The sequence below is a fragment of the Micrasema longulum genome, unplaced genomic scaffold, assembly GCF_059751315.1.
Source record: "Micrasema longulum isolate JH-2025_06_02 unplaced genomic scaffold, ASM5975131v1 h1tg000581l, whole genome shotgun sequence".
In the NCBI taxonomy this organism is placed as follows: domain Eukaryota; kingdom Metazoa; phylum Arthropoda; class Insecta; order Trichoptera; family Brachycentridae; genus Micrasema; species Micrasema longulum.
In genome coordinates, this window is record NW_028277777.1 from 268,502 (window position 1) to 281,851 (window position 13,350).

The 13,350-nt window shown below is 30.7% G+C and overlaps 1 protein-coding gene across 6 annotated transcripts in view; it reads left to right on the forward strand.

Moving 5' to 3' along the window:
- The window catches only part of Hexo1 (beta-hexosaminidase 1), a 39,984-nt gene that overhangs the window by 17,180 nt on the left and 9,454 nt on the right, over positions 1-13,350 (forward strand). For 5 of the 6 annotated variants that reach the window (XM_088228413.1, XM_088228414.1, XM_088228411.1 and 2 more), the window contains exon 2: positions 6,398-6,460. In XM_088228413.1, the coding sequence (XP_088084539.1) occupies positions 6,402-6,460 (59 nt within the window). In that variant the 5' untranslated portion in view covers positions 6,398-6,401. Of the gene's footprint in view, positions 1-6,397; positions 6,461-8,206; positions 8,374-13,350 lie in introns of those variants that run through there. The other variant, XM_088228409.1, reaches the window with a different exon arrangement.

Consider the following 13,350-nt stretch of genomic DNA (forward strand, 5'->3'; position numbering starts at 1 on the left):
TATTTTTGATCCTGTTCATATAATCAAATGCGTTCGTAACAATTGGATATGTAAGAAAGGTGATAATTGTGTAATGAAATTTCCTGATATTGATGATTTTAACGGAACGTTGGAAGCTCAATTTCAACATTTGCGTTTAGTCTACGAACTAGAGAAAAGGTCACTTGTTAAATTTGGACACATGTTATCATACAAAGCACTGTATCCTAGCAGTATTCAAAAACAAAATGTGTCATTGGCATTAAAAGTTTTTAATGAAAAAACTATTGCAGGGTTAAAGTGTGTTGCGCTTAAAAATCCTGAAACCTTTTTAGACTCTGAGGGTACATTAACTTTTTTAAATATATTTTGTAGATGGTGGAAAATTATCAACGTACATAGCGCATTTGAAGGAAAGCGCTTTAACGATCCGCACAGGGAGCCCATGAGGGAAGAAAGTTGTGATAACATAAACTTCTTACAAAACATGTCCAGATGGTTAAAGAATTGGAGGGTTGCAATTCCTGTTAGTAATTCTTTAAGTGCGCAAACATTTCAATCTCTTATGACCACTTTAGATTCATTCTTATTATTAATTCCATATATGTTCTCCATGTACAAAATAGATTACCTACTACTGGGCAAGTTCCAGAATGATGATCTGGAAGCAAGATTCGGGTGTTATAGGCAAATGAGTGGAGCTAATTATTACATTAGCTATATTCAAGTCTTGGAAAGCGAAAGGAAACTTCGCTTTAAAAGCAGCATTATATTAGTATGTAATGGAAATAATATTCCATTAAAGACACTTCTTCCTGAAGTAACTGCATCCACGAATAATGTCTCTGTGGATTTAAATATTTATAATGATGTAATATATTCTGAATTTTGTTTAGGTAATATTCCTGAGAATTTAATGCCAATTATTACATATATTGCTGGCTATAATGTTAGAAGAGAATTGAGATTAAAGAAATGTGATATATGTGTAGCGTGGCTTCAGTCATTAGATAAGGAGGTAGAAGTTGAAAATGTTCCCAAAGAGTTGATTTTGGAATTAGATAGAGGAAAGTTAATATTACCGACTGAGAGTCCCGTTGTTGCCACAGCATTGGTATGGTTTAGTTTGCAAAAAATTTTGGATTCTTGTCCTGATATTTTTATTAGTGGCCAGAATCAACTCTACATTTTGAATAAGATATGTGTTTCCAAATTAAATGATTATTTTTTACTTCAGGATGATTTTTTAAATCAATGTACTTGTAAAAAATCTTTGCAAATAATATTAGAAAACATTTGCCATAGAACCTGTAAAATCCTCTTAAGTAACTTAGCAAAAAACAAAAATGATGAACTTGCTGTAAAAAGTTGTACCGGATCAGGTAGGAAAGTACAAAAATTTAATTAGTTATATCTTATCTAGTACATACCATCAATTCTCTTAACTTTCTTGTGTTAAACTTAATATCATGCTTTGATGTTCGGGTACATTATTAGCAATATTGAATTTTGTGAATTCTATATAATTGTCTTAGTATTTGGTTGTGAATATAAATGAATTTATTGTTTGTTATGAAATGTTCTTTGGATATCAACTCTTCACTTTTATAGCCAAAAGCCCCTAGAACAACAAACTTTCCTTCCAATGCAATATGTATTGAACAATTTTTCATTCTGCTTTTATAATTTTCATAATGTTTATTGGTGAATTATGAATGAACATGTTTTTTTAAAATTTTTATTATAAAATGTTGACTCTTCACTTGTTGACTGTACACAATGTTGACTCAGCACCCAAAAGACAACACATTTTTCTTAAAATGCACCATTTATAATTTTCAATTCTTCATTTGTGTACACTGTTTTTACAATTGTGAATGAATATACTTACTAAAATATTTTTTCATCTGATATCTTGTAATGCTTAAACTATTTATATATATTGAATTAGAAATGTGTGTATTCTTTAATTCTTTTCTCCACAAAGTGTTATTTTACAAATTTAGCTTTGAAATTTGTACATTCTATTTAAATAATTGTCTTTCTATATGTGTTTGTTTTTGAAAATGATAAATGTGTTTTTTTTTTTATTTAGTTAAATTTTATAAATTATCTGCTGATTATTTTTTTCATCTGTTCAAGTTCAAATTGCGCTTCCAATGTCTCAATTTCAACATAAATTAATGTAAGGAATTGATTAAAAACGATTGTTTCCTAGATAATGTTACACATTATTTGTCTATTTTTGTTTAATTTGATAGTAAAATTAAATTTTGCTGTAAATTATGTGTTTCCATTATTATTACGTATATACTTAACTGTGTTTTGTTAAATAAAGAATGGCTATTTATAAAATATTTTCATTTATTTCTTTACCTTTACCCTTTTACAATGTGTCAATTTTAATAATTGAAACATCTTCAGCGTCGTAAAACTTTTTCATACGGTGAAAATCGACTCGCACATTGCGTACCGAATACTAGAATACGACGGCACTGACTTCGTAATTCGGCGACCGCGCGCCTAGGCCTGTATGTAGTAGGCCTTGGGTCGGGTGACAGTCACGTCACGCTAATGTCGCCAGCCGCTGGAACTTTGTGTCACCGTATTGTCATGTCGCCACAGTGAGCGCTCTCTCATATATCTCCATAGCACTTGACACTGTGACAAAAAGTCACTGCGACTTTTTGTCACAATCAGCGGGGGCTCTAATATGTTGAATCTGTGAAAATAAATTCAGATAATTCATTGCATGAATTAGTAAGAGGGAAATTATTATTATTAATGTAATAAATAAGGTAAAACCGGTTAGTCAACGCGAAAAGCGCATATAATAATAAACTACCATTTACGTAAATAGGTATGTATCCACTTATGTCATTATTTTTTTATTCTATTAGTACATTTTTAAAAAAATAAATATTGTAGACATAAAGTTGAGCGCAGAATTTTTTTTTAACCTAAAAGACAATGTCATCGCGAAGACCAAATTCACCTTGCAGTCGTCTTGTACGAAAACGGTTAAACTTTGAACTGCTTTGAATTTGAAACTTTAAAAAACAAGTATACCTAAACCTATACCATTTCAAAAGAATTATAAGCTTGCAACAATAATATTTAAGAAAATATTATGGTAAAATTAAATGTACTGGAAATGAAATATTAGGTATTATAGAGATGCGTTATTCTTGACGACAAAATGTGAAAATAGTTGTGCTTTGTGCTCGATAATTTGAAAACTCTAATTGGAATTTTACCAAACTTAGAAGAAAAACATCTTAATCATCAAACAGACCAAAGATTTTTGCAGAGATATTTTGTATTTGAAAAAATTATATTTTTTCCTCGTGTAGCGAGAAAACTAGTTTAGTAAGAAGATTATTTTTTTGTCAAAAACGTATTTAAATAATTCGTTAGAAAATAGATTACCCCGCATTCGTAACAAAACATTAAAACGTACAAACTGTCCTCTCACTGACAGTCGTTATGATATATATTGTTGTTTACGATTTATAATCCTTTGTAGAATTTTATTTATTTAAATCTTAAAGTAGGGCACACATATCATACATATTGTCATGTGTGTTCTAATAATAACATTGAAAATATATTTAATTTATAAATTGTTTATCACATATGTCTTGACCATTACTTTAAATTTTGAAATGTTTTTTTCTTCATAAATATTTTTTTCCATTTCGTAATACTTTTTAATTGCTTTAAATAAAGTTGAATTTTGTGACTTTGCCTTTTTCCTAAATGGAAGTCTAATTTTGTTCTTTTCTCTAGTATTGTGATCGTGTTCATGCTGGTTCCGATCAATTTTTTTCAAAAATTCTGTTTTTTTATTAGAGTTTATAATTTTATGAACAAATATCATTGTATTGTAAAATATTCTTTGTTTATATGTTAATAATTTCATTTCATTTACCATCGACTTTACCCTCGTATATCTGTTTTTTTTCAAAATGATTCTAAAGGCTTTATTTTGTAATACAGTTAGTTTATCTATGTTTTCTTTGTTTGATAAAAATAAAATGCTACTACAGTAGTAACGTGTGGTTCAATAATTGCTTTGTAAATAGTTTTGCAGGAGTCCTTATCAATAAATCTTCTGATCCTTCCCAAAATTGATATTTTTTTGCAATCTTATTTATTACCATCTTAGCGTTTTGGTGAAATGTAAGTTTTGAATCCAACATTACACCTAAATATTTAATTTCAGTGACTTCATTAAGTTTTTCATTTTCTATTACAATTGATGGTGTAATTTCTATTCTTTTGTTTCCTATATTCATATATTTAGTTTTGTTAACATTTAATTTTAATTTATTAATTTTTAGCCACAGTGATACACTATTAAGATCATGATTTAGTCTGTCCATAATTGTTTTATAATTTTCTCCCGATATATATATTAAGGCATCGTCTGCAAAGAGTCTTATTTTTGAATATTTTAATGTTTCGACAATATCATTTATGTATATAATAAACAAAACCGGTCCGAGAACCGATCCTTGTGGTACTCCCAATGAAATTTTGAGGGGCTCGGAAATTTCATCATTCACCTTCGTTATTTGGTATCTATCGCCAAGGTACTCTTCAAACCATTTTATAGTTTTTCCTTTTATTCCTATTTTTTTCAATTTTTTAATAATTATTTCTCGGTCTATTGTTTCGAAGGCTCTTTTAAAATCCAAAAAAACTGCAATTACGAACATGTTCTTATTTAAGTCTGTTCGACCGAGGAGAATAAGCGTTCACTCTTCGGAGTAATAATGCGTAACCTAGAGAGGAGCCCAAACGTAGGAAAACCATTATGTGACTATTGGGTATTAAGTTAGCTACAATTCGCAGCAAAACAGTGGGCCGTACTCGGGTCGAGAATTGCCAAATGGATATTAGTTTGCATTTTAATTACTTTTTAATAAGTACTTGCGTATTTATCATTGCAGGGTTTTCCAATCTATTTTTATATAATACGCCTATATTTATTTTATAAAACTAAAAATACATGTTTGTGTTGATTTATTTTTTCATTTTATTCACAATATATTTATGTTATATTTATTGAGACATAAATCCCAACTCCATTGAACCAAAGTCCTGTGTTGAGTTCGTTTTTTTGTCCGTCACATCTCCGAATTGGAGAGTCGTAGCGGCCTAAAATTCGGACAACCCATTTAAGATGCGATTTCAAGGTTACCGTTGCTATTTTTGAGTAAAATTTTAATCGACCTCTACTCGATAAAAATTCAAACTCTATATGGATGCCTAGTGCGGCCCTGACATATTGCCCATAATCAATTGTCATTATCAACAGTAAACATACTTTAATTCACAAATTTATCTCCCAAATTGAGAAAAAGTAGTATCTGAAGTAAATATGTTGATATAAGGAAAGTTTTTAAGCAACATAATACACGTGTCGGAACAATAAATGCCAAAAATCAATGTAAATCATGGAAAAATATTCGGAATCAACTACCTGTGAAAACTCTCCTTTAACACCTTTGACGCTCCTACTGCTGCAACCAAACATACTGCAATTCACTATAGTCGATTTTTATTTATTATAACGTAAATATCCAAGTTATTTACAAACAAAGCCAAGCACAGCTACAATAGCATTTGATCGAACCGTTATGTTTACGTTGTCAAATAAAACAAAATGGCCACCAACTTGTTACAAACCAACAAACCAACATCGCTTGCGTTCTATGAAATATAGTGATAAGGGCTTCTCTCTAGGTTACGCATTATTACTCTTAAGTTCACTCAGTATTCTTTTCATTTTATGTAGCTTCTTTGTATGTATTATTCTTATCGACTATATGTCGTCAATAAGTTTGTGAAATTCCTGAAAATACTGTTTAATATTTCATACATGTGGGGGTTAAATGCATAACCGCCACTGTGCATGATTACTATATATGGGAAGATCAACAAAGCCAGTAGCTAAATGACTATTTATTTTAAACTTAAAATGAAGAATCTTTTCGCTACCACACGCAAGTTGCACATTGAACTTTAAAAAATCTATTTGCTTCTGGTTTAGTTGGTCAACCCAAAAATAGCTATTATGCACAGTGACGGTTTTGCATTTAACCCCCTCATATGTTAGCGAACTCATAAAAAATATTTCGGCGCGAGACATTTTGTCGAGGCAAACATGCAAAAATGTGCAATTTTTTTTCAGTTAAGAGTATAAAAATACCTACTTAGGTACCTTTAGAGGTACTCAATAAAATGAGTTAAATGAATGAAACATTGATTACCTACCTATGTGTGATAATTACTGCAATATTTGTTCTTAAATCTGCCTTTTAAAAATACAAGTAGATACCTAGTAAAATTTACTTATGTTTTTTTAATTTTGTTACCCTGTTTTCTAATATTTTTGTGTTTTTGTTTTCAGAAAAATGAAGACTTTGTGGTTTATTATTTCATGTGTCTTTTTGATGATAATAAATTCTGAAATGTAAGTAAAATTTTAATTTTAACTTTTGGTTTTAGAGGGGTGCGGAAATATGTATTTGTATTTCTGTCACCATTAAAATACATACTAACGACACTATTTATTGTTATGGCACAGTTTTATATATTATATTATACCTACTATCATGAATCATGATAGGTATAATTGATACATGTCAAGATTACTCGAACCATCGTATGTAGGTAATAGATACCCATCTACCAGGGGCGTGCGGTGAGGTTTTTAATCAGGGAAGCAGTTACTTGATACTAGTTACATACGTAAAATATGTACCGACTACCAATACAGTAATTCGAATTAAGTGTTTTGAAATAAACTAAAAAGCAATTTTATGCCATAATTTCATAGTAAAATCGTTATAATTTGTAGTTTAATGTTATAATACCATCGTGTTGATCGATTTAAGTGCTAACTTTGCTATAAAACAGTCTCAATATATGAAACATACGCATGGATTGGTTTGCTAGAACAGCTTCTGCAGAGCTTGTGGTGCAATTTACGCATGCGCGGACTTGTGAATTTAGTACTGGGCGACCGCCTCATAGGAATCAACAAAAACATAGGTACCTATTGTTAGTTTTGAAGTCATTTTTTAGGGTAGCACTGGTTCCATCCAATCTATGGACGGACCGCGCATGCTAACTACTATCTACTACCTACTTGCCTAAAATTATTAAGGTAGAATTACATCGTTCTCGTATGTTGTGTTGAGGTCTGTGGTTTTATTCTGTAACTAATTAGTTTTATAACATTCGTATCGTATGAGAGAGACCGAGAGCGAAATACGATTTTGATTGATGATGATGAACGAACGAACGACAGAATAAGCCAGCTGGTTTGTCGTGATGGCGAGTTAAGGTAGGATTACATTGTTTTGTAATCATTTTATGAGGGCTCTTATGTCGTTTTTATTAATCATTCGTGTTTGTTTAGCTTGCTTAACGTGCTTGCGTAAGTGCGAACACTCTCTTCCCAGACATAACATCACCGATGAACAGTGACTCGATGCGTTAACGGGACGTTTCTAGAAGCACATTGTTGTGGTGTGTTGCGAGTTGTGACGCGCCATAAGCCCTCCATTACTGCGTAGACTGAAAATCATTGGATCTAATAGAGCAGTGTTATTCTGATCATATAAAATACCTAGAAGTGATATGCACCAGATAGCTCCCCAACACATCACCTAATCCTGCCTTTATCGGCGTAGTTTAAAGTAATTGTTTACCTACACCCATCCGTGTAATGGTATTAAACATATCTAGTCTACCTACATTCAGAATCATAGGGCTTGAATAGAAAAGTATTGAGGTAACTTCTGAATTTCACCTTAGGGATATTTCTACTTCCTAGAAGATAAACAAGATAAAATAAAACAATTTTGATATAGATCATAAGATGAATTTCCTATCTGCAGTAGTAAAGTGCGATATCAGATTTGTTTTGTAAGTCTTTCTGTAGGGAAAAGATGTTTTCACAAACTTATTTGTAGTTAGTTAAGAAATGATAATTAATATACTATTATCTTTGTCTTTAGTTTATTTGAATGAATAATCTATTTTTGAGACGTTACCAATGATGAATTATGTACCTATCAATTCCACTATCAGTTCTTCGGTAACTGTAAAATTGAATGCTATTTACAGCTGATACGATATATTATACTTAATATCACTCAGAATTTATTGCATCGATTCGTGTGACACAGTCAGTACATACCTAAGTCAGTGTTGTGGAAATTTATGTAGTGATAACTAGTTTTAAAATCTCCTCGAGATGATTTCTCCAAAGCGCTTTAAAATTTTCGCCATTATTGGGACTGTCGCGAGTTTTGTTGCTGTTTCCGTTGCTATAATAGTTACAGTAGCTGTTATTACAGCAAATATATCAGATAATATGTAAGTTGTTCAGTGTTTAAATTATCATTGAGTAAAACGTATTTTGACAGCTAAAAAAAAGATTTCTTAACGACCAGTTACGAAGCATTTTTGTTTGGGAAAATCTTAAACCACTTCATGCATACAAAATGTATGTTACTCGTATATCCATGGATTAACCAACATTTTTGCTAGCTGTAATAAAAGTCGTGTTTCCTCTATTCTGTTTCTGATTAGAACGCCATTTCTTTCAGATAAAATCGTCGTCCTTGTACAGAAACGAATTGAGCCACAATATCATAGTTTTCAGATTTTTTTATTTATCGGATTAAAAATGTAAACAAAATAAGTATAAAATTACAAATGTTTTATACTTAGGTACATAATGAATAATAACGTTTCTACCTCTTTAATATGGTGAATATTATATTTTATTTTTTATATCTAGAACAGATTCCTTAAAATAAGATATACTATTCTAAAGGATACACAATTTTCTACTGTATGGAGTTCAGGATACGATAGGTCTCATGTGTTTTTTGAATAAAAATTGAAATGTTTTAATATTTGCTTATTGATTCTAAGATTCCTAGAAGATCGTTAAGTTTTTTTTTCCAACATTTGAAGCCGCAGTTGTATTGCATCTTTGTAAAAGTAAATGGTTTGGAAATCTAGGGTTTAGAGACTTTTTAAAATTAATGTTTTTTTTCTTTGAAAGTATGTACAAGTATTTTAGATTCTTTTTTAAAGATGTCATCAGTTAAGGGTATTCTAGCTCTTTAAAAATTTGAAAGATAAGTTCAAGGCTTTTTAAATATGATTTTAGCGATGGTTATTTGGGCAGTCAAAAGTGGACATAAACTTGTCTTATAAGCTCCTCCCCAGCCTATAATTCCATACTGCAGAATATACTATAAAATAATAAAAATAAGATAATAGATAAACAGCTTACGTTGATAATAACTAGATTAACACTTTATTTTTAAACACTTATTATTTATTTTATTACCGACCGGTTTCTGAGTTACTGAGCGATCCTCTATGAAGGCATAATTTACAAATGAATACAATCCAATTTCATAATATTACGAGTTTCTGTCTAAATCTAATACGTGAGGTGATAAATCACTTCTTGTTAAGTCTAATAACAAAATTATTGATTGAAATAGTTTTTAAAAATGGCTTAGGTAACTTAGGTGAACTCATAAAGGCGCATCTATTCATATAGGTATTTAACCGACATTTATTCAGATAAATTGATTTCATGATCCTTGCCCAACGTTTGCGAATAATCTATCAGGAAAATTCTTAAGTAACAATAGTCTAAATAGGAACACTTGTACAACTTATTTAAAAAAAATATATTTGTTCGTATACAAATAAAAAAACAATTTATCAAGTCCAACTGAACTGCATGCCTGTGTTTTAGTTCGTCAGTGGGTGCTATTATTATCTCTAAATTCTAAAACATGTCAACAACTGTACTATTAAAAAAAATTACACATCGGTCCGTGCATTGAAAATATGTAACAGATCGAAAATTTATGTAAAATATATAATTATATACTTAGAATAAAAAAGTGTACAAGATAGATAATATTATGCACACTGTTGATTAAACATAAAATAAATATGAACACGTGAAATCAAACATGATAATATTCATAAATAAAATTAATATGAAATAACTTTAAGATTAACAAATTACAACAAGGATGGAGAATATCTTTAAGAAGAGAATATGGAAGTCTAGGCTTAAATGGCTTATGACATGCCATTGGCTGGTTTAAGTGGCCACTTTACACACTGTGTAACATTCACCATTTTGCCTTTGTTTGAACATCCACATTTCTTCAATTCTTCAATTTTATTTATATTAGTAAAGTTAAAGTGCTGAAACCTTTATTGTTTTGTCAACAAACATTTGGACAAACTCAAATATTGTAATGAAACAACTTTGTTTTTAACCACTTTTTTTTTTTTTTACCGACCGGTTTCAAATTTACACAAGCTTCATTATCAAGATATTATTTACTAATGAATCTTATCCTATTATATTTATTTTATCATAATGAATAACCACAAATTTAGTACTTCAAATGCAAAAAATAAATATGTTTGTGATGATATCCATTTATTAGAACATTATTATTCAAAACACTTATTAGGTTGAACTTATCGAACCGTATTCGTTTTGTTCCTTTTTTTAAACAGTTTTATACATAATTTGACGTTCATTAGTGTAACCATATATAAGGCAAAGTGTAATCGCATGCAAAAAAAAAAAAAAACTCAAATTTCTTTCTTCTCTATCCCCACGGTAAGATCCATAATTGCACCCCTTGGCTGATATTTAGTACGTAAATATGCGCTATATTGATATATTTAACACGCCCCTTAATTTATTTAAAAATAAATTAAGGCTGATTCTTTCTGGCTGCGATACGATCCCACTTGCTATTTAATGATGCTCACACTTACTCCCACATACACACAAACACCCCTATACACTTACTCTCATACAAATACACATAAACACACCTTTTTGTTGTACCATAATTTAATATGTATGATTTTTATTTAGAAACTTCGCTGGTCTGTCCTTAAACCGTATCTTTTTTATGTCATTATATCATTGTCGACTGTCTGTTTCTGTACAATAAATAAATTCATATTATACAGAACAAAAACATCATTAAAAAATACATGGCATAAAAACATATAAAATAATGTACAATGAAAAAAACATTTTTGTACATGAAAAAATAAAATTGAAATAAACTAACTCAAACGTTTGAAAAACTATCAAAGAGTTTTTCACTCAAATCACTCTCGCTAAGGAAAATACAGTCCCGAAACTCTTTTTTGTACGCTTTTCCAAAATATTAAACTCTCTCGGTGCGATAAAGGAGAGGTCTCTCTGAGCAAAAGTTTGTTTTGTCTTTATTCCCAACATAGTTGAAAAACCACATTTTCAAAGATAGGTAGTTGAGAATGGCAAAAGAACGAGCGGTGCTTCTTTGCCGACAATAGGATAAACGGCATAGTTTTTAATATGCAATTTATTTTTGGAGCCGTCACGCCCTCCCCCCTGTGGGTCACTACGCCTCCCAAGTGAGGCGCGACCTACTGGCTGGGAACCCGTGCTCTAGGGGGTAGAGAAGTTTCAGAATACTATCTTTGGTCGCGAGCTTGCGCACTGGTTGCAGGTCGCGGAAGTTGTACAAATACTTGACGTCGTGTTATAAAAAGAAGATATGAAACGCGACACTATGAACTTGCTTTGATATATTTTTTTCGACTACATATGCACAATGTACGTGAAATAAAAAACGTAAATTGTCATTGAATTAAATTAAATTTATGATAGGTAATAAAATACTTGAATAACAATAGGATAAAATGATAATATCATTTTCCAGGATTACAAATTGCATCAATTAGTTTAGAATTTTTACTATGTACAATAAGTGTTATGATTATAGTACATACCCACTTCTTTATTGAACTGATAAGTACTTACCTACAATATCAACCAACCGCCTTGGATACTTTTTTATTAATAAAAAACTTTTTGAAATTTTAAATTCTATCGTCAATAAAATATTATTTTTTTATGTAGGTACCTATTGTACCTGTCATTCATAAATAATAATATCTGTATTTGTTGAAGGTATTTTATATAATATACATAATAAATATATTCTTAAATTGAGCATGTTTGGAACACCATCTTTTGGTATTTTCATGCAGTTTATATAGCCTTTTTAATAAATAAATTTTGGTCTAATGTTGGATCCGTGACTCCTAGGCACTACCACAGAACCACAATTTGGTTATGCATATAGATACAAATTATTATTTTTCACTGAGACTCCTGAAAAATATAATAGGTACTATATTTATTTTACTAATACCTCTTTTTACAAGAGTTATTTTCCAGTAATATTATGATTAAATGCAAATCATTATAGACAATTACTGGAATTTATTCAGATATCTCAACACAGATAAAGAAATCATTAGGAAGGAAATGCGTTTTACCTACATATTATGGTCACAAGTCCTGTTAATATAACTAGACTTCCATATTTCCTTTCTTAATACGAGGCATGTTTGGAATGTGAGTTTACTAGGTTTTTTTTTTTTTGAAAAAGTGTATTTGAAAAAAAAATACCAGATATTGTTGATACTTTTGTTGACTATTTTTCCATATTATCGCCATTCCGCTCAATGCACGTGGTGAGCCGTGGCACAAGCTTCTTTCTGCTTTCTTCGAAGACCTCTCCCGCCAGCTTCTTCCCCCACTTAAGAACCTCCTTCTGCACCTGCTCGCCGGTTAAAGATTTATTTCCACCCATGTGTACCTTCAGGAAGGTAAAAAGATGATAATCTGTAGGTGCCAAATCAGGGGAGGGGAATACAGGGGGTGGTTCAAAACATCCCGTCCTCACACAGACTTAGCCATCAAGGCGAACTTGGACTCATTTGGTTGGTATGTTTTGAAACACCCCAGTATTCCCCTGACTTATTGCCTTCAGATTATCATCTTTTCACCTTCCTGACGGCACACATGGGTGGAATTAAATTTTCAACTGATGAGCAGGTGCAGAAAGAGGTTCTGAAGGGGGGGAAGAAACTGGCGAGAGAGGTCTTCAAAGAAAGCATAAAGAAGTTTGTACCATGGCTCACCATATGCATTGAATGGAATGGCGATTTTGTGGAAAAATAGTCAATAAGTGTATGAACAATATCCTGTATTTTTTTTTTCAAATACACTTTTTCTAAAAAAATGTAAAAATCTAGTAAACTTACTTTCTGAACATGCCTCGTAAATATAATATTTCGGTACAAAATATAACAGTCAAATTATAGATTCAGTTATTTTAATGCCTAAAATAATTTTAAAGATTTACCTAATATTATATATATATAATATATAATCTATAATCTTAATATATAATCTTCGTTATCTTATTGGTGTGATGCATTAATTGC